Source organism: Achroia grisella, unplaced genomic scaffold (assembly GCF_030625045.1).
Source record: "Achroia grisella isolate CSIRO2021 unplaced genomic scaffold, CSIRO_AGI_Agris_v1 utg640, whole genome shotgun sequence".
Lineage (NCBI taxonomy): Eukaryota > Metazoa > Arthropoda > Insecta > Lepidoptera > Pyralidae > Achroia > Achroia grisella.
The window spans coordinates 1,116,008-1,138,586 of record NW_026712977.1 but is presented as its reverse complement, the minus strand read 5'-3'; the positions used below and the strand labels follow the sequence as shown (position 1 = coordinate 1,138,586).

The 22,579-nt window shown below is 31.9% G+C and overlaps 4 protein-coding genes across 4 annotated transcripts in view; 3 read left to right on the top strand and 1 right to left on the bottom strand.

Annotated features, from left to right (window-relative positions):
- The window catches only part of LOC131849180 (beta-alanyl-dopamine/carcinine hydrolase), a 46,980-nt gene extending 45,478 nt beyond the window's left edge, over positions 1-1,502 (top strand). Inside the window, exon 9 of the mRNA XM_059199183.1 lies at positions 240-1,502. Coding sequence (XP_059055166.1) covers positions 240-337 — 98 coding nt within the window. The 3' untranslated portion in view covers positions 338-1,502. The remainder of the gene's footprint in view (positions 1-239) is intronic.
- A 7,489-nt stretch (positions 1,503-8,991) lies between these two features.
- On the bottom strand, positions 8,992-13,623 carry LOC131849238 (selenoprotein K-like). The gene is made up of 4 exons (XM_059199267.1): positions 13,477-13,623; positions 11,669-11,744; positions 11,032-11,109; positions 8,992-9,179 (listed from the first exon to the last, which is right to left on the bottom strand). The coding sequence occupies exons 1-4, from the start codon at positions 13,493-13,495 to the stop codon at positions 9,083-9,085; spliced, it is 270 nt and encodes an 89-aa protein (XP_059055250.1). The 5' UTR covers positions 13,496-13,623; the 3' UTR covers positions 8,992-9,082.
- Positions 13,624-13,744: 121 nt separating this feature from the next.
- On the top strand, positions 13,745-14,949 carry LOC131849237 (rhythmically expressed gene 2 protein-like). The gene has a single exon (XM_059199266.1). The coding sequence runs from the start codon at positions 14,168-14,170 to the stop codon at positions 14,897-14,899; it is 732 nt and encodes a 243-aa protein (XP_059055249.1). The 5' UTR covers positions 13,745-14,167; the 3' UTR covers positions 14,900-14,949.
- A 2,894-nt stretch (positions 14,950-17,843) lies between these two features.
- On the top strand, positions 17,844-21,047 carry LOC131849240 (ephrin type-B receptor 1-B). Its single transcript, XM_059199270.1, has 2 exons — positions 17,844-19,599; positions 19,639-21,047. The coding sequence occupies exons 1-2, from the start codon at positions 17,844-17,846 to the stop codon at positions 20,880-20,882; spliced, it is 3,000 nt and encodes a 999-aa protein (XP_059055253.1). The 3' UTR covers positions 20,883-21,047.
- Positions 21,048-22,579: the final 1,532 nt, after the last annotated feature.

Here is a 22,579-nt window from a genome sequence, read left to right as displayed (position 1 = left end):
TTTGGCTTATGAACGAAAAAGATATTTTTATTAATATCATAATAGGCACTCAAGTGAATTAAAACTTATTCTTTAGTCATATTTATTAATATTTTTCACGAATTACTTATTTCCTAATTGTCCTCAATTCTTTAATAAAATATAATATGTTTGTTTACACGCTGCCGTATTTACTAAGTAATTTTATTCTCAAGGCTGTACTAAATATTAACTCAATAAACATTATTCATTCATTGCAGGTATTTTCGACCTAGACCAAAGAACATGGAGCATTTATATCGACAAACCCAACAAGTCGGAACCGGTGGCGATCCTTCCAATTACATTTAATATTTAGTTGTAATTATTCCTACATCTAGTAAGTATTATATTTTCTTATTATTGTAGTTTTAGCAAATATTTTTAATTAACATTTGTTTACATCTGATATGTGTAGTTACTGCGTGCATTAGACCGACATCTTACAATTAAATTTATAATTTCAAACAAACTTTTTCGGCAGGTAGATTGTAAAAAGTAATTTACGTGGGTACTCCAATATTTTAGGCGTCAAACAGCTTGCTTTGTGTGTTGTTTTAGTTGTAGATTAGACAGTGAAATTACAGGATACGAGGTATGAGATCTTAGTCCTCTGAAATGGTTCATGAATGGAATCGCGGGTATAACATAACTTATGCATAGTGATGTTCATGTATTGGGTTAGCGCTTACCATCAGTTATATGTGGCACCGGTGGGTACGAATTAATGTTTTCTTTTTATATTTGATGTTACAGTTTTAGGTAATTTTGTGTAGCGTATATCTAGAAGGGTTAAGTTTAGAATAAATTTGGTTATGAGCTCATCATTAACATCTGCATGTGAGTTGACTTTTAGGTATAGTATGTGAAATGATCCAAGTAATTGTCATAATAAATCTTAGTTTAAGATATTAGTTATAATAAGTTTAGGTTAAGAAGTACAGGTCGGGAAGGTACAATAGTACCTGCTTATTGTTTGTCATAAAAAATGAGTAGGTACATCTAAATACTTTTATGATAAAGTTAGGTATAGGTAAGTTGTAATTAGTTAGATAGGTATATTAAAAGTTTAGACTACATTAGTCTAAATCTGGTAGGTATAGTTTTAGAGTAAGCAGTTATGAGCTCCCGATTAACAAATCTTGTGAGATCTTAACTTTTAGATATAGTCCGTGATATGATCCAAGTAATCGACATAATATTTCTAAGTTTAAGGAATTAGTTATAATCTTTTATTCACATCGTCATCTGCATGTGGGGTCTTATCAGTTTCGAGTAGTATTATTTAGTTTAGGAAAAAGTAGGTCGGGACGGTACAATAGTATCTGCTTATTGTTTTTTATAAGAATGAGTAGGTACATCTAAAAACTAAATACTTTTATGATAAAGTTAGATATAACTTAGGTTTAAGTAATTTTAGTTACTTTGATAAATAATCATGTGTTGCATTGTATATTTTAATACATCTAAACTTCAGTTTTCAGACACGGTAATATCATATTTCTTAATTAATTAAAAATTGGTATTACATAGAACTTGCATATATTACATATACATATTATTTTAGTGTAACCTACAAAAATCGATAATTTAAATTAGTTTCCAATAGATACAACACTATTTAAGAATTGTAATAAACTTGCTACTTGCTAATATGCAATGTCAATTGTGTTTCTGAGATAAAATTAAAAAACAAACTTTAGGAAACTCCACAATAATATTTGTATTAATTATCGTTGATCGTATTTGGAAACAAAATTAAAACAGCTCTTGATTGATTCCTATTAGAATATATTGTCAGATTTTTTTTATTAAAGTATTTTACTTATTAAATTTTAATTTGTTCGGTTAGTCACAATAATTTCAAAAGAACAGTATAAAAATAAAAATGGTTTGGATTGAAATCGATGTCGCGTTGAAATTTCAGCGAGATTCCGATGAAATAGTTTTTGTATTTGCATTACTAGTTTATATTTTATTAATTATGTTGCCGTACCAATTAATAACAATTTAATTACAGTTTAACTTCGTTTCAGTAATAATCAATATGTACACTGAACACCAGTCGTACAATATTATAACAGATTGTATTTCTTTTTTGTTTTATAATATACTTGTAAGTATTATTTAGTTTTGAATGGTTTTCTTTGTCTTTTCAATTATTCATTAAAAGTTTATTACAAACATTTTAAATTTGCCCCTAATTTATATATGTACGTATGTAGTAATAATAACCTATTTCGCCATATAGTTACGTACGTACATACGGTGTGTGTGTTTACATGTTTATTTAAAACAACAAAAATTAAACATATCAACAACTTTTTGATTTGACTTAATTACAATTGAGTGGGTCGAATACGTATAAAGTTTTCTGCTATATATTAGCAATTACATATTGTTAAAGATCTTCACATAATATACAAAGTCACTGTGTTTTTTGTCTTTTGCATTGAAATTTGAATACTTACCTAATAGTTTATACTTGTATAGTTTATTGGAATATAAAACGTGCGTTATTGATTAGATTAGGTAAATATTAAATAATATGATAAAAATTAAAGAATTGTGTTTTTGTATTAAACCTATCTATACTGTAGCAATTAATAATGTTTATATTCAATTCATACTGCCTTAATTTTTCAAGTGATTTTATTAGTAATTCTTTTATATTTCATTATCCTAATTCATTATTCATAATTTTAGTAGAATATCATTTCTTGCTTGCTATAATATTTTAAATTGTATTCTCTAGGCGTCTACATTTCTATTTTTCCTATTTACCATATCATAAGTTTAATTATACGTTATTTTTTCTTTGATTTCTTGAATTGAATTAAAAATTGTGATCAATTACGATCCTGGTTCTATTTTACATGATTTTATTTGGTTATAGTTATATTTTTTTAGCTATTATAAATTTGGTATCTAACAACAGGTGTACATTTATTTTTTTGTAATTAAAAATAGAGATTAAAAAGGGTGTTATCAATTAACATATATATATTGGTTTTCTCGTCCTCTATATATTAATCTATAATTCTCATTTCAGTAATCTCAGCTACCTTCTAATCTAAACTCACATGGTTATAAAATGTCATTATTAATCTCCTCTTTTTGTACATGTTCCCTTCCAAATTTCCTGTACTTCGTCTTCGGGCATCGGGCAAAGTACATACAGTATTTTATTCTAAAATTATTTAGAGCAAAAAAAAATATTTTTACAATAACACGATAATTGTAAACTGGAGACATATTGCTCTGGCGTATATAAAGATAGGAATGCATAAAGGCAATTATGTCAGACACAGGGATAATGATTACATACTATTTTAAAGTCGATTTGATCTACGGTTTACTTTCTTATCAGGAAGAGTCAATATGTACACTAAACACCAAATTGTATAACATAAAATATTGTATTTTATCTGTTTCAAATTAGAAATAGGTAGTTTATGATAATGTTTCGTTTAAGAATTATTTCTGCTTCATGTTTTTTTATATTGTGTTCAAGTATTCTTTTTAGAGTTTATATTTATTTTTATGATCTTATTATTGCATCATTTTAAAAGTTTTTGTTCATCCAACAAAGACTGTTAAGATACAATTATTGGGCTTTGTTTACGCAGTGTTCATTTCTAATTAATAGTTAAGAAAAGTAACAGTATCAGTTAGATCCCGTTAGGATCTAACTGATACTGTTACTTCCCGATATTTTGGGACTGTTGCAATCACCATGGTCATTTCTATACTGGATGTTTACCCGTCGATTCTTGTTTTGGAAAATACTTGTACTTAGTAAAATACCTACGTAGTAATATACTAGATTTACGAGGGCACGTTTTTAAATTCTCGGACCGGTAGGACCGTGTAATAGTAACTATCGTCAACTAAAGCAGGAATAATTTGCGATATAATACTTTACTTTATAACCGCGGTGTTATAAAGTTCAAGCAAGGGAAATCAGAATTATACTGGAAGAGTTAACATCATCATTACACATATCACACAAACTCTTGGCTCTATAAAACAATGGTTTAGAGCGGTGTGGTGTGGTTAAGCGAAGCAGGGACTCATTTGTATCACGGCTATGATGGCCAGACGAAATAAAATATTATTTTCCAATACGACCGTTTCAGAAACAGATTGCTGAAATGGTTGAAAGTATAATATACAATGATTTTTAATATCTTTCATAATCACCTTGGTATGACGAAAGTGCCTCAAAGATGGGTGCCTCAACAAGCTCACGCCGCCTTAAAAACAGCGTATGAATGTTCTGGTGAGGTTTTGGAAGTCTGTCCTGAAGTCAAGGATTGTAAATTGTTAATGTGGACGAAATATAAGTTCATCGCCTAAAAGTGGTGCCAATGGTAAGGCACCAGTCGGCCGCGAAAATTAAGGCGACATACTTCTGTCAGAAAGCATCCTGGTGATTGCAGTACAAAAATATTGTTATAACCGAAAAATATTATGGTTTAATCTTAATATGATGAAAAGAAGCCATCTGGAGTTCGCCATGACAACGTGCCTACACAATAGTTGTATGTTCTGTATGGGATGAATATATCCTGCAGAATCAGCCCCGACCTGCCTCTTTTTCTGGCAGAGATTTTTTTTCTGTCGGCTTATTATTCAGACAAAGATTATTTTAATTTCGACGATTAAGATACAACTTATTTGAACCATCAGAAAAATGTATTAGGGTAGCCGACGAATATATTTAAAAGGAAAAATATATTAGTATGTACAGTACAATCCATAAACCCATTCCGCGAAATTTAAAACGTCCCCTCGTAGCAGTAAGGCTGTAAGATGTTAGAATTGTTTTTTTTTTTATATTATCTGGAAATGTAATAAGCAACAATTCCATTATGTATTTAGATTATAACACTTATAAATTCTAATAGATAAATAAGGATATTCATTGCCTATATCTATCACAACCACGATTGAGAAATGATGTCGCTGTCTTATATTATCTCATGCACGCAGTAACTTATTATTATAATTTCAACGGATTGCTTAATTTTTAAGTTTTTTTTTGGTACTTTACAAGGGAATTTAAATTTTGTATTCTTTTTTTATCCTTTGTAATATCCTATTTAGTTATTATTCATTCTAATTGCTGTTAAATAAATATGTATAAATTATATAATGTTTTTATTTATTGCCCATAATTTAATTTAACAATATCAAGTTAAAAGTATATATATCAAGAGACTTTGTTTGTGGTTCAGATATGCCTCAGCATTGCAGTTATGCAGTTTGCTCTGTAAGCTGTTTCGGTTGAAGTTGAGATTAGGCAATTAAATTACAGGATAAAAAGCAAAATTTATATATATATATCTAAAACGTGTATGTAAGTATTTCTATCAGTTGTCTAATACCCATGACACAAGGTCTGCTTAGCTTGGCACTTCTACATAGAGGGTGCGTAGTGAATTATACAGGGTGTTATTATTATTAGTTCTCGTGTCACAGCCAAGCTGGTAGTCAGTATCGAGAACGGATTATGCCAAGTCTCTCGTTACTTTACTATTATTAGCCCGGAATAGCAACGCATGAATGGTATCATGATTTTCACATGATATCATGACATCCGTAGTATTATTCATTTACAGGTTATAGTTACCACTTAAAACCAGCATGTTTGCCTTATTTGCCATATTGATTACAAAAACTCCTCACTTTAGGATAAACATATATGTTTTAGGTTTATATGCGCATTATAAGTTATATTATATATATTTCATCTACTTTATTATTTATTTATATTTAAATTTCTTTATGTTCTCAATTAGAGTATATTTTATGTGAATGATTCATTTATTAGTCGATGTCCAAATAATTGCAACTGTTTAACTTTTTAATAAAATAAACAAATGACAATGTACAGAGTCTACGCCACGAAACTGTAATTTGTTTAATAACTTAAAAATCTTTAATTAATCTTTGAGTTAACAGTAGGCGGCATCATACCCAATGAGTTGCAGAATATTTCTTTTATAGTCTATTTGTAGGTTTTTTTTATTCAGATTTTTTAATTATAAGAACGTACATATTTATGAGTATAAAATAGCGATAGTACACTGGTGGTAAAAAAAAATGTAAAGGTGTTACTCTGTTCTATTTAGTAAATAAAGATTCGAATTGAATTTGGCAGTAGTATTGTCTTTGGTAAACAAGTGATGTATATTCACATGTGTTATTCTTAAAATACATATTCGGCCTAATTGACGCTTTACTATTTTAATATGTAATAAATGTGTAAATTGGGAGTTGGTACAAAAACAATCCTAATAATGTTCTCATATTTACACTTACTAATATTGGACAATTCCTAAAAAATATATTATAATTAGTATATGGAGAGTAGTGTACAGTTTCAGTTTCAGAAAGATGTATTGACTAGGTAATAAGGATAAAATGTTAAGGAACATACACCGTAATGTACGTATTACTCTCGTCCATATAGACTATCTTTTATATAAAAAAAACAGATGTAAGTAAAAGTCGCTGCTAAAAGCTAGTATAAGTATATCGCTTCAGATCAATAGGTTAAGCTAAACTAAACACACTTCCCGTATTATTTTCTCCTCTCCTATAACAGAAAAATAAAAAAAAGACATGTTTAATGATTAGTATATTTGCTTATAATTATATTAAATGTATTATATTATTATCAGGCATAATGTTTCTAAACTAACAGTTAAGAAATATAATTATTAAAGTCAGAGAAGCAGAGAAACGCGCTAGTAAAATGGACTCTCACTTGATGAAGAACTAATCATAGTTTAGCCTAAATCAAAAATTATACATTATTAATTAAAATTAAATTTTACTATACATGTATACAAATATGTTGAAAACATATACACGCCAGCACATGTACTCTATTCCAATATCCATATCAATTTAAATCCAACACAGTTCATACCAATCTTTTAACAGGCAATCCATACTATATAATATTATACATATGAAAGTAAGTCCATCTCGCGGTCTAGTGCCATCAGACACTGTTATTTGTAAATAAACCATTGAAATATATATTTTTTCGTAATTAATTCGATGGCGCCAAAAAATTTTGAACTATTAGGTTTCTATGTACATTTCAAGAGAACAGATGCTATATGCCATTTTTAATAACAATCCATCCACAGTTTTCTAGAAAGACCGGATGTGTTATACATTGCTAGTACATGCTTTTTTTACTTCAAAATAATAGAGATTCTCAATTGGTTTGTATTATTCTTTGAAAATTGATAAATTATAACTGTTTGAAAACATAATATATCAATTGATAATAGTAAAATAATTAAATTATACAATATTCTTATAAAATCATTTGTCCTATCAACGCACAGCCAAAACTAAGCTTAGAATGCTGCAATTTGCATTTAGCATCCATTAGTAAGGGATTTTACAAAATGTCAACTAAAATACACGTGTGCAGAAACGCAAGCAATAGTTTAATGATAATTTAATTTTGCGGAGGTCCTATACTGAAATATGTTGAATTTGTAATATATTTTGATATATACCTGACCTTAAATATATATTTCGTCTTATATATAATAATCTAAATAATAGTGAATTTCAGATGGGATAATCAATATTAAACGTAGAAGAAACTATGCACTCAACGTTTTTTACTACTAAAACATTAATAATATTAAAGTTAGTAAAATAAATAATCAAGTATTGGAATATAATGAATAATAAATAACTGGATATATTAATAAAAATTAGAAACTAACGCAATTCGTAACTAACACACTATTGACTCACTATTATGGAAAATTCTGAAGTAACTCCACCAAAGAAGGTACATATCAACTCACTAGATGTCGCTAGAAGCAAATGTATAACGCGCTACGGTTTACCGGTCATCCCAACCGTATATTAAAATTACTCGCCAGCTATTTAATTCGGTGAAGCTGTAAAAATATATTTTTGCAAAGCTGTCGACCTTAGCAGGTCTTTACAGCTTCAATAAACGTGATATTTAAAAAAAGATAATATAAGAGTATAGAGTTTCATATATGTCCGTACATATATAAACTTATCTTTGCAGAGAAACTGATTTTTTTTATTTTTCATATTTTGTAGAAATGACTGATGTTCACTGGTGTAAAATTGTCATTAAATACTGAAACACATATTACTTACTTCTAATTGTAAGCTTCTATGCAACATTACATGCATCAACTTTGAAAACATTGTTTATTGGGAGGTGGAATTTCTAAAATTCCCTTTTAGTGTATGGAGATGTTTTTATAATAAATTGCAAAAAAAAAACTACCAAAATATTTTGTTTTTAACCCGTGGTTTAGGCTTTGCGTTGATAAAACAATCAGGGCAACCAAATATATTACAAACATAACAAAATATGAGGCCACCTTATATTTCAAGTAATCTGGGTAGAATCTTGTTGTAAGACAACATCAGTACAGGCTTTACAGTCTAATCTCGACATCAATATCAATTGAAGCGGTAGATTTGACTTCACATAAATTATTTGTCCGTAATAAAGGTTATATGAATAAAGATTTATATTTGATTTAAATAACAAATCATTCAAAGCATATTTAACCAAATCGGTACATTAGACTTGCCATTATTTGGCTTTGTTGCAAAATTTGACTGGCTGGTCACGGATTTGAGTGATGTAAGAATATTATGTGTAATAACTGAAAAATGATGATGCCCACATTATCGTGTTTACATAAAAAAAAAAACAACATTCACTGAGGGCTGATGACCTTCAGTTTACCCAACTACTTAACACATGGAGGGCCCTTTTTGATTAGCATGTATGTAATATATAGATTTATTTATAATCTACTATAATATATACTCTGAAGCAATATTAGCTGGTCAAAAGCAAAAACAAATATCAAATAATAGTTTATTTTTATTAACAATAAATGCAATATAAGTAAATCCTATTTAATTTTCTTTTTATACTAAGAATAAAATTTAGTTTTTGGAAGAATTAAAAATATATATAGGACAAATTATAGGGTTGAGTGAGTTTATGATGATTTTGGAATGTTACTTAGCCGCCACATCCGCAGCCGCCCATGGGTGGGGCAGAGGGCCCCGATCCCGATGGGCCGAAGCCGCCAAATTTTCGACTCGGAGGTTTCGGTGGACTGAAAATATATAAAAAAACACCATTAGACTTCAAAAACTCCCCAACAACCTTGCGCAGTCTACCTTCTATTAAACGTCGTTAGTGTCGTCTTTTTATTGATGGGTATTCTCGTATTTTTTTCCAGATATCATTATTTAGAGTACTAGGTTCGTAAGGGACAAGATCTGAAAGATATTCATAGGAGCAACGGTTTTTATCTCCTGACGATAAAGACGGTGCTTTTCAAAGGAGATATTAGTTTATGCTTGAGTGGGCTACAGCCACATAGGCTGTGTGGTGATGTTTCCTCTTCACCTTGGCAACAAAATCTGTAAATCTTTATTAAGGACTAAGTTTGTGTGGTTACCGTTTAACTTATTTAGTTAATATGCAACATGCCTTGTAAGTTATTTCGGTCGAAGAATCAGATAGGGTACAGAGGCATGATACCTTAGAACTTGGGAATGGTAATGCATGATTGATATCTCTAATGGTATGTGATGACGACGTGAGTATATCAGTCAGTGAGTATGTCAGGCAATATACGTCAATGGAATAATGATTAGCCTGGCGCACCTCTGATAACTTCAGGCATCCACTATTGCAGAATTGTATATATATATATACTCGTCCGTTTTTATGTCCCTTCCGCATTCCCAAATCGTACCATAGTCTGTCTCATTTTTACATCGACACTCATTCTAACCGACTCGCTCACGAAAATGTTTAAATCCTAACAATTTAATATAACACCAACGATTCAAGGAAACAGCAATATCCTGTGTTGATAAGTACAGATATAATTCAGTACAGGACTAAATATAAATATAATTAACATTATCACCAGCCCGTTAAAAATAAAGACGTAAAATTAGAACAATATTTATTTTTAAATATATTTTTTTAATTGTTTTGTATAAGTAAGACACACCAATTTTTATATTTGTGAAAGAATTTACTAAATTTAACACAAAATTTATTGGACCTTCATAGGGACTCGACTATGTATAACTTTAAATCCGGTTGTTAAGATCAATACGCAATCTACACTTAGACAGTACACTTATGAGGTGGGCTATTGTAATGCATTTTGTCATACAGGCGGCCATGTCGGTGTCCGGCCCATTCGGATTTGTGTTGAGGATCAAGACTTTACCTGTGTCTGATGGTCCTAGTCAAGTAACTTGCTGCATATTGGAAGCATTAACATCTAATATATGGAGAGGGGATTTGTAGTAATGGAGATTAATGGTTACATAGCTAGCAATGTACCAATGTCATGTCCACCTTCACGGAATTTTCTCTGCAAACCATCATGGTTGATTCCCGAAGTATTTTTTTTATGGATGATAATGGAATGGAGCGTCCGCCTGCGCTGGCGGAGCACCAGTGGAGGGTGATAAGATGAGCATGAGGTCAGGTCAGTTAGCCCATCGTGACAAATTCATCAGAAATTTATCACGATGGTTTCCAGGGGGAGCCGCGTGGAGGTCAACCTGACATGGTACATTGCTAGTATTGTGTCATGAGTCCACATTACTAACAATCCCCTTTCCTCCTCCCGAAGTATTTGTCACAATGAGTTAACTGACGTGACTTTATGCTCATCCTATAATATTTGCACTTGTGCTCAGTGTATGCTTTCCCATATCATCCTATACTAAGAGTATTTCCATATCACGTATAAACAGCCGATATGAGAATATCGTTAGTGCATATAGCCATTCCATGATCATTTGACGCTTTAGTAGTCAGCTTTATCTCCGATGGTCGCGAGTTCGATTACTCACACGGTACAAACTTTTGTGTTCATAATTGTTTGTATTGGTGTGGCTGTTTTCTATGTATCTTATGTTAAATATTACACTTACCCACTGCCCGGTGGTCGGAAGTCTCTCACATACTTGTCACCGTGCTTACTGTAGTTTGGGTTGATGAGAGTTTGGAATCTGAAGTGAGAAATAGTTTAATAATAATAAAGCAAATTAGTAATTTATATAGTGTTAATTAAATAAATAAAATTAGAGAGACAGATTTTATCAATTACTACCTACCTGGCAAATGTTATATTGTTGTAAATTATTAATGTATAGGCCATTCCAATCCATTACTAGGTTTATAAAAAAATCCTACAACATTTCATCCTACCTACCAGGATTACCAAATATACACTTTCATAAAAATTGGATAAGTAATTTCATGAAAAACCTGTGTGAGATTCTTGTATATTAAATTAATTTGAAATAATGATTCAACTAACTCAATAAAACATTTAATTTAAATAATTACTACAGATGGTTGTGGGTGAAATTCCTCCCACAATACAAACATTTGTATTCATATGTGTGATTGTTTATATTGGTATGGGTGATTCTTATTTATGTAATACATATATTTAACAATGTATAAGCTGTCTTGTATAAGATCTAGTGTGAGACCACAGGAACTCACACAGGAAAGAGCCTCAAGTTTTTATTAATATTAAGTTAAATTGAAAGAAACACTTACAGAAGATAAAAGAAGTTTATCATGCCCCAGAACCATCCAAAGATGTTAAAGGAGTTCTGCTGCACTACAGTGCCATCTGAAAAGTATACCATAAACAGAAATTAACAAATGAATTTACTACTTTACTTTGTTTAAAGTTAGTTCTCAACAAATTTGTCAAACATGTAGCATGGGAAAATAATGGGAGGTAGTCTAAGTGATAGCACTATACCCTGTCATGGTAGATTTCTTCTGATGTTACTATGATGGATTATCTGACCTAATCTGCAGCATTCTATCATCTTCCAGTGCTTGACCAAAATTTGTAGACTGTGTCAAAATGAAGAGAAAATGCCACTATGCATTAGTTATTTTAAAGTTCATTCGAGCACGAACAACTTATTTTAATTTCATAGTATCAATATAGACAATAAAAACAATTGTGTGAGCCTGTAACATGATGTTATTTAGATTTATACACAAAAGTTTCTGAATAAACTTCTGGGCTGACATTAAAACCATTGAAACACGGACTTTTCAATTATTCCATTCACCATGGTAATAAAATTGATGTTGCTACTGACTACCTCATCAAGGAGTGGTTATATAACAGTCTGTATGCAGTTAACAATATATATCCTTCAATTCCTGCTCCTTATTGGAGCTGCTTTTGTACTTCAAGATTTTGAGCACAGAATTTAGCTGTGCTACAGGCCTATGTTCGCCTGATTAAAGCTGTAAAAATTTATTAAATAAATATAGCAATTAATCTGTTAACTAGTATTTTTTAAGGTAAATATAGTATGAATGAGATACATCAAGGCATTAAGTAGATTCTAACAATACTGTGCTTGTAAATAAATAACTTGAACTTACTAAACTAAACTCATTGGTTTCCTTTGAAAATAATCCCTAACTATTTATTACTGGTGACATCATCTGCTGTTTTATTTTGAGATAAAAAGTGGTTCAATTCCTTATAATACAATCTATTTTTAGAATTACTTCATTAAAATCTATTCAGCTGTTCAGTTGTGAAAAGGTAAGAGGTAGACAAACACTTTCACATTTATAATAACAGAACCTATGCACAGCCCAAACCAATTAATCCAGTAATTCTACTTAACAAACTATAGTACACTACCAAGGACTAGTGGATATGTAAAGTATCTTTGCACAAGTGGTATTATTGTAGAAATGCAATTTTTTGTAACTAAATATAGTCATTACATGTTATTACTGCTTTTTTAACTGTGTTAATAATTTTATATTTATTCACTACAAACAAAAAATATAATCCTACCCGTTTTATTTGCCTTCTTTTAATTTGTATGAGCTATACAAAAGTAAATAATGTTGATCACTGTAATTTAAATGACTCAATAATTTTTGCTGGGGGGAAAGGGGATTGTTAGTAATGTGGAATGATGATCTCATTGCTAGCAATATACCATGTCAGGTTGACCTCCACGCGGTTCCCCATGGAAACCATCTGACCACATATTCATCTTATCATCTTCCACTGGTGCCCCACCAGCGTAAACCGTTAGCGCAGGCGGGTGCGCCATTCCATAATCACCCACAAAAAAAAATTTTGCTATTTTTATTAGACAGAATAGATACTACCATTGTTCATATGTAACATACTGGGTCAAGGACATCAATATTGGGATAACACGGGCCCATAAAGGATGATGATTTCGTAAGCCATCTAAACAAGATGTATCTAAAAAAGGCTCTCAGATAATATAGTTGTGAAACATAATAAACTGACGTGGCCTAAACTACAACCAGATGTAAGATATAGAATACAAGAAAAAAACACATACCTCCTTTAACATACACCATTTTACAATTTTGCAAGATAAACAAGTAGTATAATGTTCAAAGATTATATATAATTTCGTTTCAATCTCCTGAATTAATAATAACTGTACAATAGAATTAACAGTGCTCAATTGCTCAAGCGACAATAATAAAATATAAACGAATATTATATATAATGCAACTGTCAATCATTACTGATATAAAAGATTGACGGTCGGGCATATGATAGAATGACTGCGATTGAATACAAATATACTTTTCTCTGTGGTGGCTGCCGTCTATAGATTAACTTGCAACACAATTTTCATTTTGTTAAAAGTCTGTTTTCATAGTTCAGACGAATGATATTAATTATTCACTCATACACTGATTGATTATTTTCAGATCATTCATTCCATCAATTTTGTATTTTCTGTTTTTTGGTATATTACGAAATCGAAATTAAAATGATTTTATTTAGTTTCTAATCGATATTTATTGTTTGATATATATGAATCAGGATATAATAATATTTATATAATTGAATTTTAATATTACCCGTAGTATTGAAAATGTAGAAATTGCAGCGAATTTTAAGCTGCGTTGCGAATTTAGTGTTATCGACGTTTAAATGTCAATAGGTGAAACTTGAAATATGATACTGTTTTATCTACTTAGTAACAAAAATGCAGAGTAATGGCGAAGTGAAATACAATGGGGTTACAAAATATAAAGCTAGTGACTTTCGATGCGACGAATACACTGTTAAAATTTCGTATACCGCCGTGGAAGTACTACGCTGCAGTAGCTCGCAATTATGGATTTAAAGGCACGGACGAAGATGTTAAATCCAGGTTAGTAACTAACTACGACGCCGTATGGGCTCAATATCCCAACTTTGGGAAGAGCACTATCTGTTGGAACGAATGGTGGCGGCAAGTAGTGAAGAGAACCTTCGATGGCCACCTCCCTGTGGCTTCAGATGTGAACAACATTGCAAGTCAACTGATAGAGGACTATAAAACCACGAAATGCTGGTATCCTGCTGAAGGAGGTGAGGAGTTACTTAACAGCCTTCAGAAAAGGGGAATTCCAATCGGTGTTTTATCCAACTTTGATCCACAACTCTATGATGTACTGCGTAATGTTGGTATAATTAATAGATTTAATTTTGTTATAACTTCTTACGAATTTGGCTACAGTAAGCCAGATGAGAGGATATTCCGACATGCTCTGGAGAGATGTCATCAATCTGTACGGCCATCAGAAGCCCTTCATATTGGAGATGATGTGAAGAATGACTATGAAGGAGCCCGGTCTGCCGGGTGGCATGCGGTGCTTATAACCGCAGATAATGAAACTGAGAAACCACCAGCATCAAATCATGTGTTCGATAGCTTAACTAATTTATATTTAGCTGTAGAAGAGGAATCTCTTGAATTGTAATAGTATATAAGACATTGTCTAGAATATTTTGTACTACTTAAATCTATCTCATAAATATTAATTAATTAGTTTCTTTATTTTTATAGTCTGACTAAACATGTATATAGTTGAAATTAAATTTATTTACTCATGTTATGATACTCTTATATAGAATTTAAAAAACATTATTTTTATAAGAATATTATAAATATAAAGGTTATGAAATATTTTAATATATACATATACATGATTAAGTATGTAAACAATAAAAACATTCTCAAATACTGTAATTTATTTATACAATAGGTTTAATAAAATAATATGGAGTTGCTATTGTTTCAGATACTTGTTATTTACTGCAACATTCAATGTATATAGTTATAATTTAAATGTTTTATATGATTCTCCTACATACTGTTCAAATTGTTACCCTTCAAGCCTTTGTTTCCTGTATACCTAAATTATAAAAATGTTACCATTTTTTTGTGTATTTTGAGAAAGTCATATTAAAGGTTGAAATATAGAATTTAATTATGCCAAAATAAAGATAGTGATTGAAGTAAAAAACAGAATTTACCACATTTTAATAAAAACTAAATACTATAATAACTAAATACTTACTCAAAACAGTGTGTTTGTCAAGTTTTCACCTAGATATGTCTAGCTGAAAACTTGTCAAGAATATACTTTCTGTTGTATGTGCCAATAGCATGATTTTGGGTGAAAGTAATTACATATTCTATTTATTGTCCCGTTTTATGATTATCTTAAACTTTTTTATTTGGCCTGGATAGATTATCGTCGTGCTATGCATATATGGGATGTATTATTCATATAGTATAGGGCATAATATTGTACCTTATATTTTAATCTAATCTAATATGTACAATATAGATAGTCATTATCATAAATTATAAAAAAAAATGTATCATTGTCCATGTATAATCGTAATACTTAAGTATGTACTTAGATATTGTATTAAGTATTAATCAGTATTGTAACTATCTATAAGATTGTGGGAAAAATAAATATTGCAATTGTCATTATTTATTCATTTTCATATAATACACTTTCTTAATTTCCTGGAAAAATGTAAACCAAACAATAAAAATACAACAAGGAAACGAAAATTTAATTTTGTATTGACACACATTTCCTACAAATTACATATTATGCTGTCATATTAAACACGCCATTTTATATTAAACATATATTTAGTGTACATAATTACATAACTATATAATAGTAATGTGCTTTGCATTTCATAGGTTGGCACTACTTAAAGTATAGGAAAATCGCAGCCAACCTTAGTATTATAAGGCATTGTGTAATTGGCACTCTTTTCGAACCATCGAAAATGACTGAAGATTTAGTTAAATTATATAGGACCTTAAATAACTGTAATAATGGGATATATCTTATGTAATTAGTTTTTATTTTTATAATTTCAACTTAAAAAAAAACTATAGAACATTTTCAGCCGCTTATGCTAGAGACTTCAGTTGATTGATAAGAAACTCAATTGATATGTTTCAAAATAATAAATATGTTTAAAATTTTGGGGAAACTTGCCCGAACACTTTCTATACAGCAGTGTTAGAATAAAATTTATCTCAATAACAAATTGGCCTCGATAAAGCAACTGATATCAACTATATCTGCCATATAGTTGATATTACTTGCCTTATCCAGACCAATTTTTTATTGAGATAAATTTTTTCAACCAGTTGGTTTTAACACACGTAATAGAAAACCTCGATTTTAATAAACACAAAACGACCTATTCTTATTTCATTCCTATGAACAATGCAAGACAGTTATAAGAATTTGAAAAAATAAGCAACATAGCAGTTATAATGAAATTTTAAAATAACTAATAATCCCTTTATATTTACTGTATCAATAGAGTTCACCGAGTAGAGAGGAACATAAGTGAACGCCAAAATTTTGATTAAAAATTAACAGTACTTTTAATCAATATTTTGGAGTTGACTTGTGTAAGGCGATACCTAAGGTTACGGAATGGGAACAGTACAAAATGAATGCTTCGAACTTAAATTTAATGCGCGCAGAGAAGTGCCCTCTTAAATAAAGGTTAGTACAATGTGGTAGTACCAAAGTAACCACGAAAACAAAACCAAGGACTTCATAAAAATTAAACAGTTGGTTTGTACTTAATATAGCATACTTTTGCATCAGGTTGACGTTACTTTACGGCTTCGACTCCAAATAAGGAAAATAGAGTTGAAATCATCTCTATATAGTTTACTTTTAGTTATTGACAACTAACTATAAACAGAATTGTTAAGACAAAATGTGTTTTACATATATAGGCGAGATTTATCAGCTATTATTTTAAAAATCATTCAATATTAGATCCACTGGTCCCTATTAGCTATTGTTTAAGTCAAAGATAAATCATAAATGTGTTGTTGTGAAAAATATTGAATTTAATTGTTCGTGTAAAATTAATACCTGTGATTAGTGCCGATTTAAAAGTATTCGCAATGAAAACAAAATGTTATTTATTAGAAAGTTAGTTTTTTGAGGTCAACACCACACTGCACTAAACATCAATTTTTCTGTAATGGCAACACACAAAACTGCTGCGCGTCCATGTCAAGAGTTTCATCTGTGTTACACGGGATCAATAGAAATTAAAATTCTCACACACAAATGTGTAAAATCGCGTTTAGATAACTGATCTTCTGTGACAACAGAGTTTGGCTAGAGATTAGAATTGAGATTATAGGGAATGCACTCCGCGGTCGTTCATGGCGATGCACACATTGCAGTGAAGTGAAATGACGGCACCGTCCTTTATTCCCAACAAAGTGAACTGTTGACTGATTATTTCGGATTGTAAAACTGTTCATTATGTAGTGAGACTGCAGCTATTTAGTGTGGTTTATAAATCGCGAACGACGTGTATAGGTGATCGTGTAATATTAGTGATGATACGAAGATGATGTGGTTTTGCACGGTGGTGGCGGCCGTAGCGTTCGCGGCGGTGAACGTACGTGCCGAGCAAGTGCTGCTTCTCGACACCACCACTGAAGCGACGTTGGCCTGGACAAGGTTCCCTTACGGCCCGCAGGCGAGCACCCTCGGCTGGCTGGAGGAGTCCTATACGGACTTCGAAAAACAAATCAACTGGCGGTCGTACGTAGTGTGTGACGTCGCGCACAACAACGTTAACAACTGGCTGTGGACACCATTTATAGAGAGAAGAAATGCAAATAGAATTTATATAGAAATTAAATTCACAATAAGAGATTGCTCACTGTTTCCTGGCAATGCACTCAGTTGTAAGGAGACATTTAGTCTGTTGTATTATGAGTTTGATGTTGCTACTCGTGAACAGCCTCCCTGGGAGCCTGAGAGCTATAAGCTGGTGGGCCGTATTGCTGCAGGTGAAGGAAGATTCAACACCAATTCTGAGGTACACATAAATACAGAAGTTAAAAGCATAGCTGTCACAAAGAAAGGAGTATACTTTGCATTCAGAGACCAGGGTGCTTGCATATCTATATTAGCAGTAAAGGTGTATTATATAACATGCCCTGAAGTAACTGTGAACTTTGCTAGATTCCCTGCTACTCCTACAGGCAGAGAAGTCACAGTAATAGAACAAGCCAATGGTACATGTGTGGAAAATGCTGAGACTCCATCAGGTGAGACCCCTCCAGTTTATTTATGTAAGGGTGATGGTAAATGGACCTTGCCCAGTGGTTCATGCAAATGTCGTGCTGGATATGAACCAGATCGAGATAATCAACAATGCAAGGAGTGTGCTCCAGGGAAGTTTAAGTCTCATACAGGAGATGATCTCTGTACTCTGTGCCCTGACTATTCTGAGTCCACAGCATATGCTGCATCTGAATGTAAATGTGTTCCTGGCTTCTATAGAGCTAAGAAAGATCCAAAAAATTTTCCATGTACTCAACCACCATCAGCACCAGACAATTTGACAGTAACCTTTGCAGATCAATTTTCCATATCACTTGCTTGGCAGCCCCCACACAAAAATGGAAGTCGCAATGATGTCACATATAGAGTTTATTGCTCTAATTGTGGTCCTAATATTGAATATAGACCAGCTTCATCAGGATTAAATTCCACCAGAGTTACTGTGATTGGTCTTGATCCAGTGACAGAGTACAAATTTCAAGTGTTTGCAGAGAATGGTGTGACAGAATTAACTGGCGAACAACCAAAGAAAGTGGAGATAACGGCTGTTACTGAAGCATCTGTTGTCAGTGTTGTATCTAAATTAAGGGTAACTAGTGCAGAAAGTGATAAATTATCTTTAATTTGGAATCCACCACCCATTGATTTATCTGATCCAGATGATGCTATAGAAAGTTATGAAGTGAAATGTTTTCCAAAGGATAATTTGGAGAAGGGTGCTAATACCACATTAAAAATCACGAAAGAGTCCCATATTACCATTACTGGTTTAAAAAGAGACACAGAATATGGAATTCGAGTCAGGGCCAAAATGAAACGTGGTTGGGGTGAATTCAGTGGTATAGTATATGCACGCACAGGGTCTGTGCTTGAAACAACTTTTGTAGGTGAAGAAGAAGGTGCACAAGTACGATTAGTTGCTGGTGTAATGGTTGCTGTGGTAGTCATTTGTGTTGTGGCTATTATTGTTACTGTCCTTTTCCTGCGGTCCCGAGCCGATGATGAATGTGACAAAAAACAACCAAATGATTGTAATGCTCTCAATTATCGGAACGGCGAAGTATATACAGGTCCAGAACGACCTGCTAAGACTAGCAGTAACGCCACAACACCACTTTTTGCTGGAACAGGGTCTAGAACATACATTGATCCTCATACATATGAAGATCCCAATCAGGCAGTTAGAGAGTTTGCTCGAGAGATTGATGCTTCTTGTATTACTATAGAGGCAATAATAGGTGGCGGTGAATTCGGCGATGTGTGCCGTGGTAAGTTGAAGGTGCCGGCTAGCTGCGGTCAAGAAATCGACGTCGCCATAAAAACACTTAAGCCTGGATCTACCGAAAGAGCCAGGCGTGACTTCTTAGCAGAAGCCTCTATAATGGGCCAGTTTGAACATCCAAATGTCATATTTTTACAGGGTGTCGTCACTAAGTGCAATCCTATAATGATTATCACTGAATTTATGGAAAATGGTTCTTTAGATACCTTTCTACGAGCAAATGACGGAAAGTTCCGTGTTCTACAATTGGTAGGGATGCTACGTGGTATAGCTACAGGGATGCAGTATTTATCTGAGATGAATTACATACATCGTGATCTTGCTGCACGAAATGTACTTGTAAATTCTCAATTAGTATGCAAAATAGCCGATTTCGGTTTGTCGCGCGAAATAGAATCTACCGCCGACGGGGCATACACTACACGCGGTGGTAAGATACCAGTACGGTGGACGGCACCGGAAGCAATAGCATTTAGAAAATTCACTTCTGCCAGTGACGTTTGGTCCATGGGTATTGTTTGCTGGGAAGTGATGAGCTTTGGCGAACGTCCATATTGGAACTGGAGTAATCAGGATGTAATTAAATCAATAGAGAAAGGTTACCGTTTACCAGCCCCTATGGACTGCCCGGAAGCTGTATACCAGTTAATGTTAGATTGTTGGCAAAAGGAACGCACGCATAGGCCAACCTTCTCAAGTATTGTGAAGACTTTGGATAAACTTATACGCTGTCCTGATACATTGCGAAAAATAGCACAAAATCGTTCAGCGGATCCTCTTGCCGGTGATACGCCAGATTTGGTCCAATTCTCATCTGTCGAGGAATGGTTGGAATGTATCAAAATGTCGCGGTATATAGAGAAATTCCGCGCAGCTGGTATCACAGACATGGATGCCGTGGTAGATCTCACTGTACACCAGCTAGCATCTCTTGGCGTAACCCTCGTCGGCCACCAGAAGAAGATCATGAACAGCGTGCAGAGCATGCGTGCTCACATTCGCGTCAGTGGCCCATATGGGTTCCTTGTTTAAACATTGAGTGGTGTGTGTAGAGCCAGTGGTATTCAGTGATACTATAATTCGAGCTATGCAAATGATATTGACGCACAGTTTGTGGTCACAAGTGATTTATACTAATGAGAATAATGCATTTTGTATATTTTTCTAAAAGTACTCTCATCGATTTAGTGTATAAGGTTAACAGAGACACATTTATTAAAAATGATTATCAACTAAAACATATGACACGACATTATTATATCACAATGCTGTTTATATTTTTTTCTAAGTTTTTTATTGTATTGTTGTACTTGTTTAGTGATAAGAATATTTTTTATTCGTTTTTGAGATTTTTGCAATATAGTGAAGCTGGCCTAAATCATATACGTATTCTAAAATTGAGCAAACAAAGCTTTATCGATGTACCGTCTTTAGCTAAATGTATACAACGAAGTATAGAGCCATAAACTATTTTAATACTCAAAAGAAACTTATTATCGGCTGGTGGCAAAATGAAAGTGATCCATTGAATTAATAATATTTTGTATGTTTGAATATTACCATTATGGCTAATCATAATAAAAAGCACTTAAATTATTTAAGTAGACTGGTAGATTACTTGTAATTAAAATTTATTTATAATTTCTAATGCTATCTTTATTGTTCAGATAATTTACAGTATCAGTTCAGTGATAAATGTATGTGTAGGATGTATAGAAGTTGATTTGACTGGTAATTTTAAATTGTATTTAAAGTGGCTGTAAGGATAGAAAGATGCTGGAATAATATTAAAATTACATTTTGTAAAAATTAAGAGTTATAAATTGTAGGTAGCTAATTCTGCTTTAATATTTCGGACAATGATTTGTATATTCATGGTATATTTGCAAAACAATATTATTTAAGGTTATGATAGTATATAACGGGAATAATATTTTTTTTGTTACTGATTGTAACTTGTACTGCTGATGTGATCTATTTTGAAGTGATGTACTTAATTATGTTTATATGACTCTTTTTTTGTTATACATATTCAATATTTTTGTTTTAATATCACTGCATGTATATAAGGCTGAATATATAACTTTGGTGTAAATTCTTGCTTTGATATATTATATTATATTCATATTTTCGAACAAATTTTTGTGTGCAATATTCTGGTTAATGTAATTCTGTTATATTGCCGATATTTTATTTAGAACCCGTATTATTGGAGAATAAACTATTTGATTCTGTAATCTCTATGTTCAAGCTAATATTTTTTTTAAAAAACTTTATAATGTTTATTTTTTACAACAATAGAATATAATTGAATTAAATTTATTAGACCCACTAATATCAATTAAATTAAATAAAGTTGATAACGTGGGTATGTGCCAAATTGTTATTATATCTCTATATATATAGCTATGTCTGAGAACGTATAAATCTGTATATATGGTAATAGAATTAAATTATTTCATAAAAAGTACATGTTCTCATAAATTCAAGCTTTATGAATTTATGTCTAAGATGTTTGATTTTATTGTATTAGAAAATTTGGAATTTATAATGGTTTAATAGAACAGTTGCAGTTTTTGCACATCTTTCTAAGCTGAACCAACCTACCTAATTTAGTGGGAGAATTATGTAAAAAATTACATGCCTGTATTAAATTATTTTCACATACCATATATAGAAGAAGAACAGAATAGAACTAGAACAGAATATTGCATACAGGAATGAGATCA

What these genes read in the sequence shown, in the direction of transcription:
- LOC131849237 (XM_059199266.1), top strand. Translation starts at nt 14,168, where the DNA reads ATGGGGTTACAAAATATAAAGCTAGTGACTTTCGATGCGACGAATACA.
- LOC131849238 (XM_059199267.1), bottom strand. An exon ending in ATAAACTTCTTTTATCTTCT is followed by an intron (nt 11,110 to 11,668) that starts GTAAGTGTTTCT and finishes TTCTCACTTCAG; the next exon opens with ATTCCAAACTCTCATCAACC. An exon ending in TTCCGACCACCGGGCAGTGG is followed by an intron (nt 9,180 to 11,031) that starts GTAAGTGTAATA and finishes ATATATTTTCAG; the next exon opens with TCCACCGAAACCTCCGAGTC.
- LOC131849240 (XM_059199270.1), top strand. Translation starts at nt 17,844, where the DNA reads ATGATGTGGTTTTGCACGGTGGTGGCGGCCGTAGCGTTCGCGGCGGTG. An exon ending in CAAAAAACAACCAAATGATT is followed by an intron (nt 19,600 to 19,638) that starts GTAATGCTCTCA and finishes AAGTATATACAG; the next exon opens with GTCCAGAACGACCTGCTAAG.